The following is a 26,827-nucleotide window of genomic DNA, read 5'->3' as shown; positions in this document are numbered from 1 at the left end:
AGCCCCTCCCTCCTCCCCCCACCACCACCACAACTGGGTCGCTCGGGAGGCGCCGTAGCCCTACGCGCGGCGCGCGCGCGCCCGCCCCCGTGACGCTGGTTGCTATAGCGACAGGCGGGCGCCGCAACGGCCGCGGCCGCTCCAACCGCCGCGGCGGCATCCGGGGCCTTTCGCCGCGCCTCCGCGGCAGTCTGCGCCCGCGGAGCCGCCGGCCCTGGCCGCCGCAGATGGCGGCAGAGGAGGAGGCCGACGTGGAGTGGGTGGTGGACAGCATTGCTGGCTTCCTGCGGGGGCCGGCCTGGTCCATCCCCATCCTGGAGTTCATGGAGCAGAAGTGCGAGGGTGAGCCGCGGGGGCAGGCGGCGAGGTCGGGGCGGGGCGGGGGAGGAGGGGGGGCCAGCCCCTCCAGCCCGCAGAGCTACGGCGGGGGCGCACGGGGGCCCCCGGAATCCTGCCTCACTGCGCATGCGCGGGCCGGGGGCCGAGGCGGGGTGTGTGTGGCTGCCTGCTCCAGCCGCGTGAGAGGCGGCGGCTGCCTTTGCCGCGGGGCTTGCGGGCCCAAAACGAGCGTTAAAACGAGCGGGCTGTGAAAGGCTGCAGGGCTGCGCTGTTGGCTGGGAGGCTCGGGGGGCGTCCGAGGCGGTGCCAGGCCCGGTGGGGGCGGCTGACACCCTACCGGCTATCCCAGAAACGAGGGAGACGTCGGAAATAGGTCAAGGCCTTCGTTGTACGGCAGGAACACTAAGCCACTGCTCTTTGGGCGTGCTGTGTGCGTTTGGCATATAAAATTGTAATTGCACATCAGCGTTCTGTGTTTACAAGGACGTTTGAGGCCCTGTAGTTTCTGTTTAAAAGTGGTTCTTTGTTAAATGGCCTTCAGGTTTTACAAAGCTATAGTTGCAGCATTTATACCTTTTTTTTAGGGAGATGACCTTTTATTCTTGGAAAAAAGTCTCTGCTCCCATAACCTACCAAAGTGGATTTGCTTTCATTGCTTAAGAGGTGATTTTTAAGATGTGGTAATTTACGTTCATTAGTTCATATGCTCATACAAGTGACTTTGGCATGAACTTGCAGTTCACTTATGCCAACTGAGTTATTCCTTCCACTTTATTTCATAATGTAATGTGTCTAGAGACCATCTGGAGACCTTTAATACTTTTCTATAGCTATTTAAAAAGATTTCTTTCCTAACAAAACAAGGTTATACTATTAAAATCGCTGTTTGGCAAATGCAACAGAACAGTAGAAGTCCCAAAACTGAATTCCTGCAGTTTTATGAAAATTGGCAGGTAGAGATGAGAAACCTTAATGATGGTCTGCAGTAAGAAGTCAATGGTTATTATTTATGTTTCGTAGGCCAGCTGGTCTGTGCATGAGCTTAGCTCAGAAACAGCCAGTTACGTTTTCTTCCTTGGGTAGCAGCAGGATAAAGAACTGAGAATCGTGGAATAAGCTGGGGAAGCACCCAAGGTTAACTGGACATACGAGCAGCGTGAGGGAGTTAGATCTAGGATAGATCTGTAGGTCTGTGTGCAAGCTGCTAGGGAGACCTGTGTTAAGTCTACATGTGTGGAGAAGAGAGAAGGAAATAAATGTCTACTGTACAAAGTCACACTAAATTAATTCTGCTACTTACAGAACAGCTTGTTTCCTCTGCCTAGAAACACCTGGCTCCTTATGGTAGCAAAATAATTGCAATTTGGAGTCCATTGGTAGATTCCCGAATGCTTATTTAAGCAGGTACAAAATCAGTCCAATTTTGATATATGCGTAAATCCTCTAGAAAAAAGGAAGCCTTCTTTTATGATTTTTGAAAAATCATGTTTCGAAACTTTAGCCTGTGATACCACCAAGGCTGCAGACATTCACACATGAAAAATATTAAAGCGTGTTGCCACAAACTAATTTAGGATAACTTTCCATGGTTACTGTGAATGAGATCTGTTCCCATAGTATCACCTGAGAGAGCATAAGATTTTGTGTTGAACCATTCTTTTATTCAAAGCAGTTGTAGTTTGCCTTAAGCATGGACCATTTTTCACAGAATCACAGAATGGTTGAGGTTGGAAGGGACTTCTAAAGATCAACTAGTGCAACCCCACTGCTCAAGCAGGGTCGATTAGAGCACATTGCCCAGGACAGTGTCCAGACAGCTTCTGAATATCTCCAAGGATGGAGACTCCATAACTTCTCTGGGCAGCCTCACAGTAAAAAAGTTTTCCATATGTTCGGATGGAACTGTCTGTGTTTCAGTTTGTGCCCATTGCCTCTCATCCTGTCACTGGGCACCACTGAGAAGAGTCTGGCCCTGTCCTCTTTATACCCTACCTTCAGATATGTATATGCATTGATCAGATCCCTCCTCAATCTTCTCTTCTCCAGGCTGAACAATCCCAGCTCTTTCCGCCTTTCCGCATGTGAGAGATGCTGTAGTCCCTTAATCATCTTAGTAGCTCTTTGCTGGACTTGCTCCAGTAGCTCCATGTCTCTCTTGTACTGGTGAGCCCAGCACTGGACCCAGCATTCCAGGTGTGGCCTCACCAATGCCGAGTAGAGGAGAAGGGTCACTTTGCTGGATCTGCTGGCAACGCTCTTCCTAATGCAACCCAGGATACCATTGGCCTTCTTGGCCAAAAGGGCACATTGCTTGTTTGTGGTCAGCTTGTTGTCCACCAGGACTCCCTGGCCCTTCTCTGCAAAACTGCTCTCCAGCAGGTCAGCCCCCAGTGCTGGTGCATGGGGTTGTTCTTCCCAGGTGCAGGACTCTGCACTTGCCTTTGTTGACCTTCATGAGGTTCCCCTCTGCCCATCTCTCCAGCCTGTCGGGGTGCCTTTGAATGGCAGCGCAACACTTTGGTGTATCAGCCACTCCTCCTGGTTTTGTATCATAAGCAAACTTGCTGAGGGCACACTCTGTTCTTTCATCCAGGTCATTGGGGAATAAGTTGTACAGGATTGGACCCAGTATTGACCTGGGGGTACATTGCTAGTTACTGCCTCCAACTAGACTTTGCGCCACTGGTCACAACCCTCTGATTTCTGCTATTCAGTCAGTTTTCAATCCACCTCACTGCTCACCTAGCCCATACTTCCTCAGCTTGCCTACCTATGAGAATTTTACAGGAGACAGCATCAAAAGCCTTACCAAAGTCAAGATAGACAACATCCGCTACTCTTTCCTCATCCACCAAGCTAGTCATCTCATCATAGAAGGCTATCACATTGGTTAAGCATGATTTCCTCTTTCTGAATCCATGCTGACCACTCCTGATCACCTTCTTGTCCTCCACGTACCTGGAAATGGTATCCAGGATTATCTGCTCCACCACCTTTCGAGGGATTGAGGTAGGGCTGACTGGCCTGTAGCTCCCTGGGTCCTCCTCCTTGCCCTTTTTGAAGACTGGAGTGACGTGCTTTCTTTTAAGCAGAGTAACATGATATGGAGGCAAAAATACTGAAGCTGTAAAGCAAAGACCTTCAAATAGTATCTTATTTCTAGAGGTTTAAAAAGATGAAGTCCAAAGCAGAATGGTTGTTGCCATAGTTTGTTCTACTAGCTTGTACTTATTCTTTCCTCCCCTCCATCCTGCCCAGGGCTCTAGAACAGCTTCTGTAATGGTTGGACTCAATTGGGCAGTCCCTCTTGTGCTGTAGTTCTTGTTAAGGTCCATTAGGAATTTTTATTTCATGTTTAGAGTGAAACAGACATACCGCTGATTCAGATCACAGCTTCTAAACAGGTCCGTTTCAGTCATCCTGAATTATTTCCATTCTTTCCAGTCTTAGTCTGAGGCAAGATCATTGTGAGTATTTAAGCGCTTCCCTTATATACTGATGAGAAATATGGGTAAAGATCCTGGACTCTTTACAGCATGGAAGAAATAGAGATATCTGAAGTAGAAGTTTTCTCTAGGGAAGGAGGTCTAAACTGGAGGACCAGTTGTTCAAGCACTTCAGTTATTATGCAAACAGTCTAAATTAGACCTGTCTTTTTCTTGTTTTAGGAATCGGAGGAATGGATTATCCCACTCCAGAGTAGTCCTTCTTGTAGAAGGCTGGATAGAATTTACTGGCAATAAGAAGATTTATAGAACTTCAGTAAACCTGCATTTAGTCTGAAGCATGCCTAGATAATGGTCTCTTCCTGTCAGGTTGTTTTAACCTCAGAAATAAGAGGAATAAAGTAGAGAAAGTCCTTACAGCAAATGATCTTTTAAGTTAGGATTTGTGCTGTGGAGAGTTGTTGGATGAATTTCAGAAGCTATTGAGAATAAAGCTCTCTAAGAAAGGATTAAAGAAGTGTTACTGTAGTGTTAGAGTTCCTAAGAAGCACAGTTAAAGACGTTTGGAGTTATAGTTGCAATTACCTGTGCTATTGGCTTTTCTTTTTTTTAAATGCACCACAACATTTCTGTCACTGTTGTTGATACTGAAATATTGTGTCAGGACAGAATTCTTTTAGTTCTGAAACACTTAGTGTTTGGGCTGAACAGGTAAATTAGCATGATTTTTGATTAATTGACAATGTTCTGTGATTCCTCCAAAACAGAATATGACTCTTTGTAATTGGTATGTAAGGAATTTATTTTGCAACTGTAGTCAGTTAGGCTAAGTCCTTGCACTTTGAATTATAAATGATCCTAGCAATTTTCTATTTATTCATGATTTAGTTTGTTTTCTCTCTCTCCATCTGACTTTCTAGGGACTTGATTAATTTATTGTGGCTTGATTAATTTTCTTCCATGTGGCTGTTAAACTGAAGTTAAATCCATAGGTATGTCTTTAAAGTGAGAGGGATTTTCAATTTTTTTCAGATGTTTTAAGGCGTTAACTGAAACATTACTTTGTGTAAGCTTGATTATAGTATTGAGTGCCAGAAGATAAAGATGAGGTATCAAAGGAATAAACAGATATCACTGCCTATGACTGTCTTACCTCCTAGGACAGAGAACCTCTTCAGTGGTCACTTTAGAGAGGAGGGGAAAAAAAGTAGAAGAGTTCTCAAGTTTGCTTACCAACTGTGGTCCATGAGTTAAGATAGTCAGTGGCTCAGTTTAGAGAGAGAACTCAGACTTAACTGTCATCCTGTTAGAGAGTTCCTAGCAAAGATGTTCATTTTCAACAGAAAAATAATTAGTTTGGCTTCCAGGATACCTGGGTCCCCTGGATTACCTTCATTTGGTGTTCTTCCAGATCTTCGTTCCTGTTGGTTGACAAAAGACTGTACCAAAACATTAAGGAAAGATAATGACTGCAGGATCAAGGAATCCCGACTCTGAAAAATCCAAGATCCCCATTCAAACACAGTATTTTTTTTACTACTGCTTAAATCAGAGGAGGTGTTGACTGGAACTCGCTTCTTTTGGCACTTACTTTCATCATCTTTTGGCTCAAATACTGAAAATTGAGAGCAGTTGGTACAAGCTTTCCAGTTTGCTTTCTGTGTTGTCCTCCAGCTGTAGAAGGAGCACGAGGACTTCAGAGGTGTCCTGTCCACCGTGTGCGTGAGGGCAGCTGTTGGCTGGAACCAACTGAGGAGTGCCAGCCCGTTATCAGCACTCCTCTGGGTGCTCAGGGAGGAAAGGAACAGCAGGAAGTATAAGGGAGCAGAGAAACAAAGACAAAAAGGTTAGGGCCTGCAAGAACTATAATAGAGATCCCCTGAAGGGGAAGAGATGCAGAAGACAATAGAGGCAGTTAAATATCTTCACCCTCTTGGGTTGAGTAATATGGTGGTTGCTACAGAAGCTGAATTTTTTTTAAGAATGCGATTTGTAGTACCTTTTAGCTGAACAAATGCTTACTACTATTTAAATGTGCTAGATGAATATTTTAAAAGCATTTCCTCTTTTTTTTAATTTTTTCACTTAAAAAAAAGTGTTTTGCCTGTACAGAAATGAAACAAAAGTGATGTTGGTTCTCCAAAATTATGTCATTTAAAAAGTATGTTTTCCTTGCTTATTTAGAGGGCCTGAACTGTTTGATTAGATTTTCATAGTTGCATTGCTATAGATTGTTACAAAGTGATACAAGTGTTTTTTGTTTTAGAAACAGCCATCTCAGATCACATCTTATCAAGGTTGATTGTGACCTTGTCTCATGTCTATCACAGCTGGGAAATGATACTTAAGTCATTATGAGTTTATGAGAAAGTAATGCTACTTCTATGCACATTGGTACAATCTTTCATCAGAGATGTCATGTGTTTTTTTCTGTTAAAAAAAAAATCACATCCATTCATTAATTTGTTAAGCAGAATTCCAATTCTTCACATGACTTCAAAAGATGGAAATGGGAAGTGACTTCTCCAGTGTATCAAAGTGGCTAATCCTGAAGGGAACTGAGGATATCTTACTTCTAAGCCTACATTTTAATCACTAGGTTTTACATTACCTGTGTTCATTGTTGAGATGAAAAATTTAATTTAAATTTGAATATATATTTGAAAATGTACATTTTTCAAAAAAGGAAGCTGTTTTTCTATTTCTCTTATTTTCTGCTGCTTCCATCTATTCTACAGTACTGAGATTATTTGCTTGATATTTCCAGTCAGGAGTCGTTAATATGGTCTTAGGATGGCCTATACTAAAGAGATACTGATTTTGTCTAAACCAGGATGGATATAATTAAAAAATAATTTGCCTACGCCAGATTCCTTTTTTTGGGGGGTTATCTGTTTTTATGTAGGCAGGGTCTCCTTTTCCTGCATCACACTGACTTCATGTTAAGTGAATGGTAACACACCCTCTCTTTAAGTATATGTAGAGAGGGACAATTTTCCTTCTTTATATATATCATTTGCAGTCTTAGAAGGACCTTATGCCAGTTCACATGATAGTTCTAATACTAACACTTTGTTTTTCATGTACATATCTGCTGAATTCTCAACTTGCTTAGAAATCCATTTCTGTTACACTTTTTTGTTATTATTCATATTAGTTAATTACAGTGTGTTGTGACCAAATGAATACTTGACTTTTAGTTGTTAAGCTATTACTTTTCTTTTTTTTTTTTTCCAAGAGGAAAAATCTGAAACCTTGAACATTAATTAAAGCAGAACATTAAATTGTCAAAGTACATTCTTAGCTGGAACATGTGAAAAACAGAATATTTTATTATTATTCATCATCCCCTATGCCGCCATATGATTAAGTATTCCTTTAAAATTATAGTTAATATTTTTAATCTTTCAAAATATGGTTAATCTTTCTCTTTAAGGAATAAATTAATTTCTGTGGTGTGTATTTAATGTTTTAGTACCTGAAACACTAACTCAGGAATATCTGTCTTTAAGTTTTTGATGATGAAGAAGAAAGCAAGTTGTCTTACACAGAAATTTATCAGGAGTACCAAGCTTTGGTGAGCATTATTCACTACTTTTGGTAGACTTCTAAAAAATAATATAATTAAAAATGTTTAAGTAGTATTTATTTAGATGAACTTCTAATTGTGTTATTATCTGTCTGTTATCTATGATTTTCTACTGTTGTCCATCAAAAGTTTTGTTTAGATATCCTTTGAGTCATACTTGCCATATGATTTTTTTTTTATGCTTGGACACCAGATATGTAGAAAAGAAACTTTAACATACAGTCATATTTCTTATGTGCTATTACATATTTTTCAGTTATATTGCTATATTCTTTAGCTAAAATAATATAAATTTGGTATTTTCTGTCAAGTTAAAAGTGACAAGCAACATGATGACTGAAAGGAAACACATATAACCTGTATTTTGTGCACTATTGGCTCTGATAAATCTTTGAGTTAACTTTTAAGTATTAAAAAAAGGTACAGAATATTTTTGGCACATTCTTAAAATACCTATAAACCAATGCACACAAATTTCTAAAATATTTTTTGTAATAAGGCATGGTAATAGTTTATATTAGAAAACAGTTAAATGCAGATCAACATCCATTTTTTTTCCTGTGTGCCTGTTACCCTTCAGGGTCAGACTGAAATTATGTAGGAGGTAAAAAATAACATGAAAAACTAGGCAGGACTCTGGAAAAGGGAAAAGGCAGAGAGATGAGATTCTTGGAAACTGGAGAAGCTAAATTGAGTCGTAACCAAATTCAGCAACCAAACTTGATGTTAATCTTAACAGTTAATGAAAGTAAATCAAGCCTGAAGTATCAGAAAATCAGTCTTGCAGTGATTTTTCTTGTGAGTTAAAAAATTAAATGGCAGCAGAAAAGAATATAGAATTATGAAAAAAGTTCATATGATTCCAAGGGAAAAACCTATTAGGAGGTAAGGGATATACTTTCTTACAGGTTGAAAAATTACTAGAAGGCTATCTTAAAGAAGTTGGAATTAACGAAGAGAAATTTCAAGAAGCTTTTTCGTCTCCTCTTGCAAAGACACACACTTCACAGGTATGTTTTTCTTTGTTAAGAAATGTATGGATTTAATTACTTTTTCATTATATTTTCACTAATAGGGCAGAGATGAAATTTTGAAATGTTTTATTGTTAGAACTTTAATTTTCTAAAACCTGAATTAATGTATTTGTTCATATAACAAACTATGACCAGCAAAGTGATATCTTTAAGTTAATGACAGATATTTGTGTGATGTCAAAACTTTTTATCAGAGATTTGTCTTCTATGATTTGTTTTTTCTAAAACAACCCCCAAAGTTTAGGGTGTGTCAGTCACCTTTAGTTGCAGATGTGTCAGCTTTTCCTTAGTCTTCTGTCCATTTACGATAGCAGACAAACTTAAAAGTTGAAGCAATAGCCACATTCAGTAAAGGCAAAAGATGATATTTTCCTCTAATTTTGTAATAAAATGATAAAATCTGCAAAACAAAGATTGGCCTAGAGAAGGCAAGGCATGATTCTATAGAACTTCATCTGATCAAAGGTACCTTTCAGAATTGTCTCAGGTTTGCTGGGCAGAGGAGTAGGCACTTCTGCTGCCAGAGTAAATTGAGCTTTGTTTACATACTTCCTCTTAAATGTATAAAAAGATTTTTCAGTGTGTATTCCTCAGTCAAGTTTACAGTTTTTGTTCAGTAAGTCAACTGAATTGCAGCAGTAAATTTATACTGGGAAACCCTCCAGGTTTTGTGATAATATTATTGTAGCCACAATGATTTAAGGACATAGGCAAGAAAAGAACTCTAAAAATTTTTTTTCCATTAGCTTAACTTATGTAACTAGAAAAAGTAGACAGATAGGAAATTTAAATCTAATTACTGAAAACATATCTTCAACAGAATTTAAATCTTAAAATAATTTCAAGCAGACTGAAATGATTGTGATTTCTGTAGGATTTTTAATCAATTTGTGATTATCTCCCCTCCTGCAGGCCATTTTGCAAACAGTGTTGGCAGCAGAAGATTTCAGATTATTTAAAGAAATGATGGTACAGAAAAATATTGAAATGCAATTGCAAGCTATTAGAATCATTAAAGAAAGAAATGGTAAGAAATGGTAACTGTGGGGTTTCACTTCATCTTTTTATGTGTTTTGATGACTATGTGATCCATAGTAATGAGTATATAATGAGTATGGAGTTCTGGTCCAGTTCCAGTTTAAATTAATGAAAAACATTCAGTTGATTTTTGTGGGACCAGGATTTCAATACTTAGTCCTTGGCTTCTATTCTCAGCCACTGCTGTCTGTATTCCTTTCTAATAAATAGAAAAATAGGGCTGAAAAGTTAAACTTTTTCTGTGAAATTTGGCTTTAGTTTTCTGCTAAAGAATTTTGTTGATAATTTTGGGAGTGTTTAAGTAATTATATCACTTAGCACCGTATCATTGCTATGCGGATTGCAGAATACAGACTATCAACATCCTTGTTCACATTCTGCCACGTTTATCTTGCAATTCACATTGCACATTTGCACATGAAAAATCCATATAGAAAGCAGAAGTTATGACCTTCATCATTTTAATACATACTTACCTTTAAGGAAGAGAAAATAATTTATACCCAGCAATGCTGCTCTGATGATGTTTGAGAGGATTTTCATCTACTCACCCCTTTATTCCATGTCAACAGTTTTACCATTTTGTTTTATGTTCTTACTGCATGTATGGTTTTTCAGAGAGATTAATTTTTAAATCTGAAGTTTTGCCCAGCAGCTAATTATGAAAATGATTGTTTAGTTAGTCATTGTTGTTCTGCAGTCTGTAGGGAATACTGTATGATGGTCAGTGCAGAGTATGGCTTATGGTTTATCTTTAGATGTCCAAATTTTAGTATTTCAGAGAGCTTTGCCTTTTTGCTACCACTAACTTGATACCCAGGATTTAGAATCTTTCTGGAGACCGCTACAGAGAGGATGAATTAGATGTAGTTTTTCTTTCTCTGCTCTGGCTGAAGAATGATGCCAAATGGAATACAAAATAATGTTTTTTAGAGTAATGCATAAATTTTGCCCTGATTTTTTGATAGGTGTGTTGCCTGACTGTTTGACAGATGGTTCTGATGTATTCAGTGAAATTGAACAAGAAGAAATGAAAATCCTCAGGGAGGTTCTAAGGTAAAAATGAATTGGTCCTAGCTCATACAGTATTTTAACAGAGAAACGTATATAGGGCCTAACTCCTCCAGATTTTTCTAGGAAACTTTCCTCATCTTCAGGGTGACAGGAATGTTCTTGTCAAAATCCTGCTTGAGAGAAAATGAATAGTGCTAGAGAGTGGGTGTGATTAGGGAGATTTAAAGACACAGGGATAACCACTCTGTCATGCTGAACTGTCTTTGTGACGCCTGTAATAGTGTGCGATTTTATAAGCCCTGTCATTTCCCTTCTCTCCTGAATCCCGAGTTAAACCTAAAATTAGACCTAGGTTAGACCGGCATGGGCTCTGGACAATAGGAGCATGTTAGCTGTAATCCCCTCTTCTGGGGACACCCTAAAGACAGATCTGGAGAGACAGGATCAACGCTGTATGTCCGCTTAAAGCAGCTTTATTACTCCTTAGCACCACTAGAATATTGTGCCCTGCTCTGTGTCCCTTAAAGCCTTGGAAAGACAAATTCTGCTTTTGCAGTAGGCTTTATTCTTTCCCACAGCTTCTTTCTAGCTGCATACAATAACTCTTGCTATAATCTCAGGAGGTGCGTGAGGACTGATACAGCAAGAAAGATTCTCCTCCACTCTCAGTTCACACAGACATAAACAATCATAAACAAATAATAGCAAATTAATCCATTCAGGTTATTTTAAATTATGCTATTTTCCTTCTGTATTCTGCAAACATTTTCCTTCCAATCTTTAAAGCGGCAATTGAAACAAGAGATAGATACTCTAGAAATTCTTACACAGTTATTTTAGCACAGGGCAAATTAGAACCCACAGTTTTCAGTGTATATGTTTATCATAGTTCTTTATGTCTATTAAGAATGTATTTTCATTTAAGTCATGAAAGTATTTTGGACACTTCAACAAATTCACATTGTATTAAGATCATCTTGATAGTCCTCAAGTATTTAAGCAGTGCTGAATTTATATTTACTGATACTAAAGAAGTCTTGAGTTTACCTGTATTTTGTGTTACAGGAAGTCTAAGGAAGAATATGAAATAGAGCAAGAAAGGAAAAGGACTGAAGAGGTCAGTATCTTATTCTTCTAAATGAGTTATGCTGATGATTAAGAAACACTTTGATACTTTTGTCTCACATGTCAACTATGTTACTGTAAGGCAATATGTACCATCCAGTATGTACCATCCAAAGCAAATAAAAGGTCTGTCAGGAAGCTCTTACTGCCTTCTCTTTTTGAAGAGTCTGCTCTGTTGTTTACATCTTTCTTCATGGTGCTACTGACATTAGTATTATACATAATACCATTAACCATCAGTCATTTGGTGGAGCTCATATAGTAAGCATGTTCCCTCTTCAGTATCAAAATTCTGAAATCCTGGCAATGGATGTCAACCTTTCAGATCCAGAGAACATCTAAATTACCAATATTGTCAAGATCAAAGAGACTTCAAAGTGTAAGCTTCTCAGAGATGATAGCATTCATAATCCTTCAGGAATTTTAAGGATCACTTCACAGACAGCATAGTTATTCATTAAGTCTGCACAATGCTGCAAGAATTTAATCATCAGGAGCTAGAAATCCTTTCTGAGTTAGAATGTCACTTGGTCTCCATCACAGTAAACCCTGTAGAAAGGTAACTGAATGTAAAAGTGGACTGGCTAAATTGTTAATGGTTAAACAACTAAGAAGCAAATTGAAATCTGTTGAGCAAGGCTGCTTCTGGGAAGCAGTAGTATCTCCAGTGGAAATGTGGCAATAAGGCTTTTCTTCACTAGGAAAACACATTAAAAAATAGGTGGAAATATAGGCTGTTTCAAAAGGGAGTACAGTTCTTTTCTATTCTTTTTTGCCATTAAGAAATTGAGCCTAGTAAATTTGAAAAGAGAAAGCACTCTGTTTCTTTGGCCTGAACCGACAGAGGCAACTGCCTAGATACCAAACCTAACTACCACAGAGGTAGTTACTTTATTTCCAGTCTTGTTCCTGAATTCAAACCCATAATCAGTGCAGATGATTGCTATACTATTGAATTCCTGCTATTGAAGTCCTAAACAAATCGGGACATTCCTCCAAATCAAACGTCTCACCCTGCATCCTGCAGAAGAAGGATGCTGTAGAAAAGCAGTGGCAAAATTCTTTGTTTCCTGTATTATAATAATACATTCCTGGAAATGAGTCGCCTGTTCTACAGAATTTCTTACAAAACAATCTGGAACTTAAGATTTGGCTCATTTTAAGAATTGACATTGTGTTTAGATGCACACTTGTCCAAATCTTCATAGACCAGACAGGAATATCAATATTCTGGCATTTCTATTCAAAACAAGCCAGAGTACAGTAGCGCTAGTCAATACCTTCAAGGGCCCAACCAAATTCAAGGGTTTGTTGTACTATGTCCTATACAAACATTATTGAGCCACTTAAGTTAAAACCTTAATTGACAAAGCAGATTAAAAAAATGCGTGTGTGTGTGTGTGCGTGCGTGCGCGTGCGTATGTGTGTGTGTATACATACATAGCTGAGTAGTTACTTTTGTTTACTGTTTCTCCCTATTGATTTCTTCAGTCCAGCTGTTCTGTTTCTTCTTGGCCTGGAATATGTACACAGTGCTGTAATACTTCAATTTATCCTTCAGGGCTAACAGCATTTGATTTCAGGTAGTACTTCTTTATAAGACATGCTTCCTAATAATTTGGGACGCAGAATAATGTATCCTTCATTAGTAGAAAACATGAGTCTCACTGCATATTTCGTAAAGACAGAACTTACCTTTTGTACTTAGGCATTATTTGATCAAAGGTGGAGTTCTTCATTTTTCTTTCTTTTTTTGTCCAAAGAAAGTTGTAGCAAAGAATATGTGGAAAGTGCTATTTAAATTTACCTTAGCATGACTGGTCCCTTCAAGATGTCTTCTGTCACTCCCCCTCAGTTGTAGTATCTGCCCTAAAATAGTTTAATAGTGCAAAAGTTACTCAGTATGCATTTTCAGCAAATCTGGCTCCAGAAGCAGTATGAATCCACTGAATAGATTAATTCACTTGGACAGAAAAGGTGATGGTAATTGCTGAATGACATATTTTTGTAAATAAAAAATAGTTTGTTATTTTGATGAACGCTAGAAGGTTCTGGCATGAATTAGATGATTGGTGTAAAGCCTAGACACTTTCTGGGCAAATGCTATCTGGCTTTACTATTTCCAGAGAGGTGAGTTGCACTGTCAAGATTTGTCAGACTAGTGTAGAAGTGAAGTAAGTGTCAGATATTATCCAGACCTGTTGTTGCCATTGAGCTGATTTATTTTTCTGTTTCTGTATTAACTTCAGTATATGTTCCTGGTTATCTTTCTGTCTCCTATTATATTTTTCTGGTGGCAGAGGTGTCCTTGAAAGTCACGCATAAAGCATGAGGCAAAACAAAAAAAACCCCATTATCTATTTGTATCTGGGAAGCAAAACACCAGTTTACCTAATGTACTAAATTCTGGCTCTTCATTAGAGAAGAGGTTTTGAACCAAAATTAAAAAGTGCTGATTTATGACTATAAGCCAATGTGAACGTTCCTATTAATAAAACAAAATAAGCGGTTTTCTTTTGCTTGCTTTAACAATACAGTATGTAGCTTAAACAACACCATTTTAACTGAAAGTTCTTTTGACGGTTTTCTGTGGGTTGATAGTTTAGTGCCTAAAGTATGGTTCTAGGAAATGTAATGCCTGCTTTTGTTTGTTTTTTAATTTAAGGCACATGATAAATTTAAATCGGCAGATGTTACATACAGCTTTCCAGGAGATTCCAGAGAAGCTGTAAAAGTTAAGGAGTCCATTGAGGGAGCTGATGATTTTGAAGGAACTCCACAATTTTCATTAGGTAATTTTATGGAAGTGTTTTGTGATAGTGAGCATGCAATATGACATTATTTTCAAATTATGAAGAGTCAAATCATACCAAGATTTTCAAAATTGACTGGACAAGGCCCTGAGTAACCATCCAGCTTTGAAGTTAGCCCTACTTGGAGGAAGATGTCTGCACTAGATGGCATCTAGCAGTCTCTTCCAACATGAGTTATTTTATGATTCAGTAACGTTTATAAACCATCTCTAACTACAGGAGGAAAAAAGGGAGTCTAACAGCAGTTTTCATCTTTCAGTTTATGTGTATATGTCATTGTTACTGCAAAGAACAATGTTTTCCCTGTAAGTAAATATGAATCTTCTTGCCTTGGTTCATACTGGATTTGTTACCTTTTTTAATTTTTACATTTTTGTTTTTGAATAGGATTGTGACACTTAACAAAATAATGTATTACCAAGGGGAACTTTCTTAAGTAGACTTGAATTTTTACCCAAGTTATGCAGTGAAAGTTGTCTGAATTATTTTGTAGATGGCTCTTTACTGGAGGTAATGACCAAGCCAGTGCTTTTACAGTGAGGAAAAAATCACTAGTTGTGAAGGAGGTGTTGGTATATTTGTGCTCCAGCTAAAGCACAAAGGAGGCTGATCTTTCCAATAAAGCAGGAAAATTCTTAGATAATATGAAGCATATATATTTGTGTGTGTTTGTAGAGAGTGTGTATTTTATGTGTGTGCATATACATATATCTCTACGTACATACATATATGTGTATATATGGGTATGTGTAAATACAGTCGTCAAAAATAAGTGTTGCATCTCACTGGGCTCTCTTTTATGAGCTCATGAAGAAATTTTAGCTTAATATTCTAAGATAATTTCCAAGAATACAACTCCAGCCATGGAAAATAACAGCCCGTACATCCTTCATTTTTTTTCCCTGATTCTAGTACTTGTCTTTGTATGCATTCACACTGAAATTTTTCATATTGCAGACACTCGAGATGGATACTTTTAGCCTTAGTTGTACCTGTGGAACATACTTGCTCCTTGCTTTCTATTTTATGGCCATAAATAGGTGAAGTGTTTGTAGGACCCTCTGTCCCTTTAAACTAACTGAGTTACTGTCTTTCATATCAGAGAACTTACAGGAAAAAAAAAAGAAAAAGCACAACAAAAAAAAAAAAGCCACTAACCTTTTAAGTATCTTTCTTTCCTTTTTATCCCTTCTGTTCCTCTGAAGTTTTGTTACTTTTGTTTGAACTCTTTCTTTCACCCTCAGAAGTATGCAGAAGGCCTCTTAGTTTCAGCTGCAGGTATACGTGCATTCTTTTCTTCTAACCTGCTCGTATTCGTCTTATTTTTGTGTAGTCATGCCACCTTGCAAAGGCACCATGAAATTATGTCTATCTTGTAGTGGTTGTTTTCCTGTTTCAGAAGACAGGTGCATTCCTGGCAAATATTCTCTCTGCAGGAGTTAATCACGTTATTGAGAGACAGGAGATCATGGAGCTTGGGAGCCAAGACTTCCTGGCACTGAGTGCAGCCTTTCTTCTGTGCTGTCCAAGTGCCCACTCACACTGGCGCTGAGCATTCTTGATGTTTTTTAAATGACAAAGAAGAGACAGGTCTACAAGCAGGTTAGCACCTTGCAAGTGATCTTCATCGGTGTAGGATTGGCATATTGTGGCAATATACCTGTCCGAAGAGGCTACTGAGAAAGTTTGTTGAGCTTACCCTTCAGTATCACCCTTTAGAAAAGTTGTTTTGGATAGAGAAGGCAAAAATCAAGAAGAATCTACCCTGGAAATCTTTCAGACCCCTTTCTCACCCAGAACTGAGGAACGGCCTCCAAAAGGGTCTGTTATTACCTGCTTCCTAAACATGGGCTCCAAACTAAAACTTCACGTCTGATAATGGGATCATTTCCTTTGCTTGAATTGCTTCCTCTTGGTGCCAGATTCAGTGCTGGGAAAGGACTCAGCAAGAACTGCCCACTAAGAGCTTGTGTGCTTCTACAGTAGTAGAATAACTGTCTTCTAATCTCATCTTGATGAGTCCCTGACCCTCACTGCCATCAGACCTGCTCTCAGATCCTGAGGCTGCACGTTTCCTGCCCTTCAGGGTTGCACTACTGAGGAACAGAAGAGCTAGCCCTTCTCGACCTCAGAGCAGGGAGGAGTCTCGTACCCAGGAGTCTTGGCTCTCTGGGCAATACGGCCTTTGCACGAACCAATTCTTATAGCGAGGAGAAGAAAACCTTCTTTCCCTCTCCCCCTCCCTCCCTTCGCTGGCATATGTTTGTTTTTTTTTTTCCTTCAACTATCCAACTTGTTCGTTGATTTTTGCCAGTTCCTTTTCACCTTGAAAGCTGAGATTTCAGTTTGTGGATCCCTTAAAGTTTTCCACTGTATGATGAATTTTAATCTAATGTCAGTTAACTTGATTTTCTTAATTTCACTTTGGTGAGCTCCTTAGGAATAGTTTAGAGATTACAGATTGCAAAACCAGTTTTCCAGGAGCACTTTGACCACCCAACTCGTTGCACTACTACAGATTTCGTAGTAAAGGTCATGCGCAATATGTCAGAGCACAAGCAACCCCTCCAGCATTCCTGGTGAACACTTCCATTTCCACGTACCTGCAGGCCAGCTACTTCAAGTTCCACTCGTGTTTGCACCAAGTAGTCTTTATCACACAGATGTAAGAAGGATGCAGCATCTGCTGGAGTGGTCCTGGACGGTTGTATTTTGAGAAGATTCTGAATTAAGTGTCCTCGTGGAAAAGCATGTTGCTTAGAGTCACCCACAGTGTGAGTGTACATATAGACAAGCTCTCAAAGGAGAAAAAAAGGTTACATACCAGTAACTATATTTCTTTGAGATGGATTGTCTATTTGTATGTTCACTGTCCGCCTTCCTTCCCTTCTCTTCTCAGTATCTTTTCAGGTTCGTGGGTTAAGTGAAACTGAGGGTCCTATGATCACATCCTACAGGTACTGCTAAGACAAAAACATCTCCAGCTTGAGTGTTAGCAATATGGACAGACACAGTGTCAATATACATACACACAACACATTTCAAAGAACTACTTTCTGGTAAGTAGCTTTCCTTAATCATAATGTTGATTGTGGGGTAGGTATTTGGCAGGCAGCGTAGGTTTTTTTGCTCTGCTTTTTAATAGGACAGATTTGATGTCAGGATTTTTTTTCTAGCAGTTTTAACTCTGTCCTCTCCCAGTACCTCTGAGGACTTCTGTCTGTCAAATAAAAAGACATTTTTTCATTAAAGGATCATCAAAACTTCTAGCAGTCATATTTCAGTGAAATGGAAATTATTCAACTTGGCCTGTGTTTTACATTTCTGTCTCGGTTTGTTTTCCATACTTGGAATAGCATTTCCTCTTCTTTGCCTTTCCCCCTACCTTTTCATGATTTTTATATATATGTGTGTGTGTATATATATAAAAAAAATAAAAATTGTATATATAACTTTCTGAACTAGAAAAGGCAGCATCATTGAAGAGCTAAATGTATATTATGATGTGCTTTAACTTAAAAAAAAAAAAATAATTGAGTGGTGTTTATCCTGCATTAGCTTTAGTGGGGCCAGCCTTTGCCATCTGTTTCTGTGGTCTGGTAGAGTCCAGGGAAAGTACTCTTACCTTAATATTCATGCAAGTTTTATTTCTCAAAATAACATTATAGCAAAAATCTGAAGTCCAGCACTGTAGAATTATAATTAGCTATACTCAATTACTTGGATCAGCTCAGATATTATTGATAGAAACTGACCGAATACAGTATAGAATTCAGGTTGCACCATCTACCTGTACTATTGTATCTATACTGATGTTTTAAGGGGTCTTCAAACAGTCCAAAGCATCTTCATTTTTAATAAAAGTATAGTAGGAGCAACAACTTGCCTTACCTGCCACAGTTCTCAGTCAGGTCAAGAGAAGTCTTAATCAAGTTCTGGAACCGTACCCTGCTGTACAGTCCAGTGGCTGGAAAGGCTTTTGCTCAATAGCTGTGATGCCATCAAAGGCACACCATGGAGTTTAGTGCGATCCAAGGCAAAATTATCCTTGGTACCTGCAGAGAGGTTAAAAGCATGGTTGTAATCTGTACATGGTTTAATTGTACTTTTCTTGTCAGCAAGGGGGTAGCATTTGTCCAAGAAAAAAGCAACAGGTGAACAGAGTATCGTGCAGAAATGTTGTCTTGCACAAGCTGAGGGAGTTGGTAGAGAATGGAAGAGACAAGAAGTCATTTGAGCCTTACCTGGTGTGAACCAGTGCTGCCCCGAGCTCCCCTGACGTGCCAGCCAGCCTGGGATAGAAGTGTGGTGGATCCCCGTTAGGTCCTGACACATGGGGGGGGGCTGTTCTGAAGATGAGTAATTGAGCTCCCTGTGTTTAACTGTAATGCTCTGCACCTCTTTTGAGTTTCACTTCCCTTTCTCCCAACTAAAGGTTTACTTAAACACATCATTTTCTGATTCATTTCTCTGCAATTGAAAGAAAACTGAACCAGTACAAGTTGGCTAAAGTGTGCCTTGTAGTCTGCTGATTACTGGCACTGATAACTAAGATGGAAATTGAAAGTACAATCTAGATATAAACTGGTCTATTAGAATATTGACTATGAAACTACATTCTAGCCATTTGACATAAATACACAGGTACTTACTCTAATGTCAAACATTGTTTAATTGCATTTTTAGTGCAAAGACAGTATTTTAACAATGTTTTTGAAAGAAGCTTTTATTAGTCAATAAAAAGGGGAGGAACATGATTTTTTTTAAGTAAGTGTTCAATTTTAAAACCAGAGACATCCAGATATTGAAATAAACTTTTTTTTTTTAAATACATGCCTACTTTTTCTAATTGGTTTCTATGCAAAATTGCTGTGTAGAGGAATCACAGAAATCTGCAAGGAGAGATTTAAAATCAGTGCACCCATTACCAAAAGGAACAGAGAGCGTGTCTCAACCTTCATGTACCAAAATGAAAGAAGAGACCAAGAAAAGGGCAGCTGGAAAACATTCAGCAAATGCAGCACGAGAAGCTGGGATCGAAGGAGTCGTAAGTTTAAAAAACAAATAAACAAACATACAGCTAGAATGTGAAAGGACAGTATTACATTTAGAATATATTTCCTATTATTATGTTATCGTATATTTCCTATTATTGAACCAAATTATCAACATGAAAACAGTTTTAGAGTATTCAACAGCTGAATTTGCATGAAGTTCAGATACATCATTCTAGTTTTAGAATAGAATTCAGCTTTTGCCCTTGTGAAAATTTCTTAATAGACAGCTATGGCTTGAGACTTGGATTTCTTTTCAGATAGTAATTTTAGAGGCTAATATGTTTTAAATATTTTTATCTCAAATACACATATATGTAATAATACACATACATTTAGAAATTAATTTTTGGTATCTAAAAAATTCCAGAATTTATCAGAACTTGAAGAATACAACCTGAGGCAACGAGAGGACTACTTAAAGAAAAAACGAGATATGCTGATGGCTACGAAGAAGGAGTCAAGAAACAACATACTGTCGCCAACAAGTACTGACCAGAAAGATGAGGAATTATCTCCTAAAGAGGTGAAGGATTCAAAAATTTTAATCATCCTCACCGCTTTATAAAAAGCACGTATTAACTTCAGTGAAGATGTAAGTGTTGCTGCTGAATATTGTAGCAGGACAAAAGCAGTGGAAGTAGTGGCAGATCATTTTCAGACTACTGCTCTTGCAGAAGTTTGTAGTGCAAGAAGAAGTTTTAATGATTAAGTTAGCATTATCTTGGTTCTATATCATTAAATCTTCATGATTAATATAAGTTTATGAACTGTTAAAATGTTGGCTTGCTCCTAGTCCATGACCTACCATTTGGCCTCCCTTAAATTCTTGAATGTGTTTTTCCAGCTAATACAGGAAAAACATTTTTCTTTTGCAAAGTCTTACTTTGCAGAGAGAAATTTGCCAAGTTGTCTTGAGTCTTACGAGAGTTTTGTTCTTATTTCAAATGAAGAAATCCTCGATTAACACATTATGATAAAGTTAAATGTTAGAAAGACATTAGAAGGGCAATCTGAAAAGTGGATGCTGCTGTCATCTATCCCGTTGCCTCTAGTAGAAAAAAATGCTTCTGTGAGAGGGTTGGAATCATAGGAAAGAGAGGGAATGGCACATCAGATGTAACGGTACAGCTGCCAGTTCATTCTTCGAGGCCTTTCCTTCTCCCACATCTAGGCACTCTCTTAACAATAATGTTGAATTGACCTTACCTGTAAAGACAGTCTCCTTTATTCAGAGACATGTATCATGGAGAGTGCTCTGCAAGATAGTTGGGTATTTCAGAATAAATTAGACTGTATTATTGAACTACATGACTGTAGTACTGAGGTCAAGTTCTCCTGAGATCTTTATCCCAGATATTCCAGTCTATGGGTACTAAAATACCGTGGCATTAGATTCGGTCACAACGTGCTTGTTAGTGTTTCAACCAATCATCCAGTCACTGCTCAACCGTCTTTCTTCCATTCTCCAGCACTGAATACTTGAAAAATACAGCTGAAATATTTGTTACAGTGAATAACCTTAAAACCATTACAAATCATTTGAATTTATCCAGAAGACTACTTTTCATTGCCACTGTATTCACAATTACAGTGCAGGGAGGAGAAATACGTAGCCAGTAATAGCAGAGTTTCCATGGGGCACATTTTCAAGGAGTCTAAAACTTTCTAGTTTTACCTGAGTCAGCAGAACCACCTAACACTGCGCTCTCTGGTCAGGAAAAAATGCCAAAAAGGGGGAGGGCTCTTGCTTTTTATCTTTGGAGAACTAGAGCTTCTGGATGTCGCTACAGGCATTGCAACTCAGTTGGGGGGGGGGGGGGGGCAAAGGTGCATGAAGTGCATAATCTTCATACCATTCACACAGAGCACGAGATGGAGCAAAAGATGCTAAAGTAGAAGAATTATTATAGAAAGTCTTAATAAGCGTTTAAAAGCTATATAGAGGCCACTAGTCTCCCAAACCCTAATCCTTCTCGAAGTAGTATTTGAAGAGATGAAAATAAGGAAAAAGAAATATTTTCTCTGAACTATGTAGCTCATTAAAGTCCTTTTTTTCTTCTGAAAAACAAGTCATAAACCACTGTTTAAAACAAAAAAAACCAAAAAAAAAACCAACAAAAAAAGGAGGGAGTACCCTAGGCCTTTAGGCAAATGCAAAGGCAGGGCCTCTGATAATTTGTTTAATTTACAAGAAGTGCTTAAAAAACTCAATTGTTGCAGGAGGTGGGTCATGGGAAATCTAGTATGAGAAGGAAAAGTAAATCCTATCAGGGAAAGAAACCATGGTCATAAAAACCAGAATCATGACAGGATCAAGCCCTACCCGTGTAAAGGACATAACAGAAAAAAAAGACAAACTTTTGTCTTTTTTCCTTTTGTTAATCATTGTTGTGACTCATATGATGTAATGCATTTGCCACAAACAGTAGGTCTGATCTGCATTTATATGACAAGAAATGCTTGAAAATTGTCTTTGATATCAATGTGAATAAGGAAACTATCTGAAGAAATTAAAAAACAACCAAAAACCCCAACATGATATAACTGTGTATTTTTTGAAAAGGTCAGTGCTCCACTATATAAAACATCTGTTGAAGACTAGAGACCTTCTGTTGCTTCAGGAATTTTTCCAAAGTTACTAAGCATTTTATTATGTGCACAATGTCAGAAATACTGTTGTTTGGGGAACAGCTAAGACAATGAAGCAGCAACATTTGAATTTGAGGTTATTCCTCTTCCAAGGAGATGGGTACAACAAAGATGGTACAATGCAGTAGAAAAAAAAAAAGGCAGACACATGTAAAGAGTCAGTTCCAGGATCCACTTCCCAAGAAATGGCATAATTTTAATTTCCTTCAATCATTTTTGAAAATGAATGACTTTGAAAGACCATATTCACGAACAAATAGTTTGTCAGCACCACCAGAACTCATCTAATCTTCCTTAGCAGTAGATAACACTTAATAGAAAGGAATATTCCTATTTAGAATAGTCTTCAGTACAAATTGTGCTGTGTAACAGACTATAACTTTTTTTATGCAATATATATAATTATCTTAGAATAAAGGTTGAAATTAATATTGAACATGATGTTGAAACAGATACACATGAAGTGAGCATTGATTCAAGCACCTGAAATCCCCTTGCTTTGCCATCCCCAGCAGAGTGCACGCCCGAGCTATGGGATGGTGGGGGGGGCGCCTGGGGCTGGGGAGCAGGGAAGGGTAGGCCTGGAGTAACTGAGAGCTTTGGCAAGGACTGAGCAATTCAGAGTTTAAGTCCTGCTACATTACCATGAACTTTTACCTTAGTCAAAGAGTTCAACAGAGGCACAGTAAAGATGTGGCATTGCTGGTTTCCCCTTTGCTGGGTGCTGCACAGGGCAGGGGGCTGTTGCTGAGGAGTGCAGGCAGCAGGGCAGGGGCAGCTGCTGCAGCCTCAGGTTTGGCCATGAGGTTACTCAGCTGCTCCTTCTTACAGAGGAAATTTCCTGTCAGCTACTTGATTTGGCTCATACATTTTTAATTAGTATTCAGCATTGGAAGGCAGGATATGTGCCAAAAAGCCATGCAGTTTACTTCTGTATTTTTTTCATTTTTTTTTGTAGACAATGTCAGAAGAGAAACAAAGACTACTCCAGAAGAGGAAAATGCTGGCAGAAAAACTAAAAGAAGAAGTTATTAATAAGCGGTAATTTTAAGAAGCTTGCTCCTTGCAGAACTTAAGAACATGAGTAGTTTCTTTTAGAATAAATTATCTAACCAATAATTGGATGGATGTTTTAAAATGTATTACACTTAATTCTTTTTAGAGCTTTCACACAAGTAACTCAGTTCTTTGAATATAAATATTTGAAGTTACATTGAAATACACTAAAAACACATGTACTTTCCAGAATGCTGGAGACTTACTTTCACTGGAATGTACTCAGAAGTGAGGCCATTTAACATCACCTCAGCATACAAATTTTGTGAACTACTGGCCTCAGCCATATTAAAGTAGAACAAAATCAGATACTGATTAAAATAATTACTGTTAAAAAATAATTGTTAAAATAATACCTATTAATGTGAATGATTTTTTTCCAAATATAGAACTTTGTTCTTTTCCTTTTATTAGAATGTCATTATAAACAAATTATTTTCAGCTGTGAAATGCAATAAAGTAATTTCACAAGAAAGTGATACAATAATCATCTTCCTTTTGAGAAACAATAAATGCAGCTTGAAGTCAGAAGACAAAACATTTACACAGTAACTCAGTATTATCCTATCTTATGTACCTTTGGGGCAGTTTACCAGTGCCTTAGGCCTAATCTTGCTATGAATGCAACTTTTAAATAAAAGTAATTGCTTTAGTTGAAGAGTAAATACTATAAAAATCACAACAGCAGTTTAAAAGTTCCAAAGCCACTCTTTAAAAAAAAAAAAACTAAAACACATAGAAACCTCATTCACCAGTGTTTGGCTTAGACATAAAAAGAAGAGCCTATAATTTGCACAACCTCATTACACATTTGACTGCAATAGTAACTCAAATAAAAAAAAAAAACAACCAATTCAAGTTTCATGTAACTTTTTATTAAAATAGCATTTATAACTGATACATGTTGGCAGATGTTCTTTTCTTTTCTAAAAAGATTGGTAGTGGAAGGGCCCCAGGCATGAGAATGTGGACTGCCCACTAGCAGAACCCAGGCAGCACCTACCAAGTCAGATGGGAAAAGCATCTCTGGTTGCCTGAGGGAGGCGACAACCCAAGATATTAGCCAGTTAGAGAGCTGCATATGTCACCTTCTACAGGGATTTTAAAAATTCATTTAAAATAAAAATCAAACTTGACATCTAATGCCATTTCATACAATCTTTTTCTAGTAACTATAAAAATTCATGACATTCTTGTTTTTGCTGTAGAAAAAAGACAAGCTGGTTTGAATGTATTTTAAAGCTTCTGACAGTACTTCAGAAAAGAGAACTGGGGATCATGGCGGGGCGGGGAGGGAATCAAACAAGAACTAACACACTTCTGTCAGAGACCATCAGAGAACTTATTTTGGGTAGCTCTTAAAGGGAGAGTTGGGAGCACCAAGGTCAACAGACCAGGTAACATGATTTTCTCAGGTTAGTAAAGGCACATACTGCGTAACTTTGAGCTGCTTGAGTAGCACGTATGGCATTGTAGGAAGTTAATCATTTTTACTGATGGAGAGAAGACTCATCAGAGGGGGAAAAAAAAGCCAAAAAAGGCAAAAGACCACAGATGATCATCAGCAAGGGAGTGAGCATATGGTGATGACATAGCAACTACACTTTACCAGCAAAATACCTCCTCAGTCACTGCGCTAAGAGTTTACAGGGTGTTTTCATCGCACAGGTAAAATAAGGAGTCCCATTCTTGGTTGCCTGGAGCCCACAAAGGGCAACATCATTTTCCCCAGGTCCACTCACATGAACTGTCATCCATCAGAATGCTTTGTGTCTCGCTTACTAGCTGGTAAGAAATCAGGCATTCTGTTGGGTATTTGATCTAATGGTATATAATTATTTTAAAATTGCATGGATAACTAGTCTTAAAGAATATTCTAAAATGGCCACACTTAAAATTTTGAGTTAACTTACCATGTACAACAAACCAAACAAGAGCAATAATTATGGAATTACAGGGTCACATTTTAATTCCTGAATTTTACAGTTCAGCATTAATATCACCACATGTATACAAATGGTGTAAAACAAGTACAGTGGTATTTTTAATACAAAATAAACTTCTGTTTTATGGAAAAAACTATACTTCATATCTACACAGACAGCCCATCTTTTTCCAAACAATAGCTAAAATTAAAATTAACTACAAAATCTCCAAAACAGAGAAACTGCTTCAGTTTAAACTATTCCAGGAGAAATGGACCCATAACACATATTACAAGAGTGATCTATGTGGTGGATTGCAGCTGGTTTTGTATTTTAACATTTCTGACACATTAATTGTTGTTGGGAAATTTCCTCTCACTTCATGATCTCAGATCACATATGGGCAAACTAACATTAAAGTATTTACAGTTCACTTGCTGCTCTTGAAAATAAAACCTAGCCTGTTTGCCTCTATCATTTCACCTATTTTTGTTGCCATTTGCTTACCTACATGGAATGTGCTTTTATCTTTTAAAAAAGCAGCTTTCATGTTACACCCAGATTCAGGTGCTGCTTGTTGATTCTGCCTCAAAGACTGGTGTCTTGTTAGTAATAATTCCATCTTGGTCCAAAATGACTTTGGTGTTAAATGCCGCTAAATTCATCCCTATGAAAAACCTGTTAGTGTTTCTTATTACCACCTCAATTATACAATTTAAACTTGCAAATATGAAAATACACTTGCTGCTCAGAGAGGAGACAGCTCAATTTAACAAAGCAGAAAATGATTCAATTCTGTATCATCCATAAAATGAAAATGACAGCTGTACGGGTGTGCAGTTCAAAGCACGAGTTTGACACAAGCAGTTCCTAGAGGTATTTTGGAAGCTATCGTTCCTTGGCATAGATATTATTGGATATCTAATTGAAAAAACAAGCAAAACTGTCCATTTTGAATCCAGCTTCCTTTTTCTCCTCTTGAAAAATACAAATTAAAATTTATTTTTAATTGCTTTAAACAATGCAACATGCACTGTAACTGCAGTGTTCCTCCCTCCAACCATGAGAAATATGGTTTAATTTGTAATAATGGTCCCAAAATCTGGATTGTTCTTATGCAAATACAATTAGTTTTCCCTTAAAAATTTTTTTTAAAAGAGGCATTGCTAAAAGAACACAACTGACAGCACCATTACAAAATTAAGATTACTGGGTTCAAAATTTAAGCTTGACACTTTTTCCTAGTTCTGTTAAACACTGGGGAAACCCTGCAATATTTAAAAAACTGTTTACCATACATTTCCCTCCCCATGCCCTCCCAAAACCTGAGACTTTCCTTGCTGAGAAGCCATCATCCAGGTTCTGAATACTACCCCCCCCCCCCCTTTTTTTTAATTTTTAAAATTTATTTTGCAGCCTGAATGGCAGACTCCTTATTTACTAGAAAGATATCAAGTTCCTTGGATGCCTTGTGTTTACAGAACTAACCCTTTCTAGCTGATATACTGAGTTTCTTTTGCTACTCCTTGTATTATCTTAAATACTCATGGGAAAAAGCTTTCTGAATCAGATTCTTTTTAGCTCTTGAAACAGTTGCAGCATTTGAAACCCCGTAATAAAAGTTTATTCCAAAGTTTTGGTTTCTTTTATGAACCCAGACGAGGTCTTTTCCTTGGAGATGTCTCCTCCTCTTCATCATCATCTTCATCATCAGGATAATCCACTAAGCCAACTAGACTTCC

The 26,827-nt window shown here is 38.0% G+C and overlaps 2 protein-coding genes across 4 annotated transcripts in view; one reads left to right on the top strand and one right to left on the bottom strand.

The window, feature by feature from the left end:
- On the top strand, window positions 1–24,058 carry CFAP36 (cilia and flagella associated protein 36). Of its 2 annotated transcripts, none has more exons than XM_064509736.1 (10): window positions 1–342; window positions 7,298–7,362; window positions 8,283–8,384; window positions 9,321–9,435; window positions 10,415–10,502; window positions 11,526–11,577; window positions 14,251–14,377; window positions 19,276–19,445; window positions 19,823–20,047; window positions 23,063–24,058. In XM_064509736.1, the coding sequence occupies exons 1-9, from the start codon at window positions 228–230 to the stop codon at window positions 20,018–20,020; spliced, it is 1,032 nt and encodes a 343-aa protein (XP_064365806.1). In that variant the 5' UTR covers window positions 1–227; the 3' UTR covers window positions 20,021–20,047; window positions 23,063–24,058. The 2 variants fall into 2 exon arrangements, with proteins under 2 accessions (XP_064365806.1, XP_025963724.1); XM_026107939.2 differs by having other exon boundaries at window positions 3–342; window positions 19,823–19,978.
- PPP4R3B (protein phosphatase 4 regulatory subunit 3B) overlaps window positions 24,014–26,827 on the bottom strand; it is a 31,858-nt gene continuing 29,044 nt past the window's right edge. For both annotated transcript variants that reach the window (XM_064509734.1, XM_064509735.1), the window contains exon 16: window positions 24,014–26,827. In XM_064509734.1, the coding sequence (XP_064365804.1) occupies window positions 26,732–26,827 (96 nt within the window). In that variant the 3' untranslated portion in view covers window positions 24,014–26,731.

The sequence above is a fragment of the Dromaius novaehollandiae genome, chromosome 3, assembly GCF_036370855.1.
Source record: "Dromaius novaehollandiae isolate bDroNov1 chromosome 3, bDroNov1.hap1, whole genome shotgun sequence".
NCBI classification, from domain to species: domain Eukaryota; kingdom Metazoa; phylum Chordata; class Aves; order Casuariiformes; family Dromaiidae; genus Dromaius; species Dromaius novaehollandiae.
The sequence above is the reverse complement of the archived record's forward strand: the minus strand, read 5'-3'. Positions and strand labels throughout refer to the sequence as shown.

Bases quoted from the DNA above. Each gene is read 5' to 3' on its own strand.
- CFAP36 (XM_026107939.2), top strand. From the start codon at position 228: ATGGCGGCAGAGGAGGAGGCCGACGTGGAGTGGGTGGTGGACAGCATT. The intron at 8,385-9,320 runs GTATGTTTTTCT...CCCCTCCTGCAG, and splicing joins CAAAGACACACACTTCACAG to GCCATTTTGCAAACAGTGTT. The intron at 19,979-23,062 runs GTGAAGGATTCA...TTTTTTTTGTAG, and splicing joins AGGAATTATCTCCTAAAGAG to ACAATGTCAGAAGAGAAACA.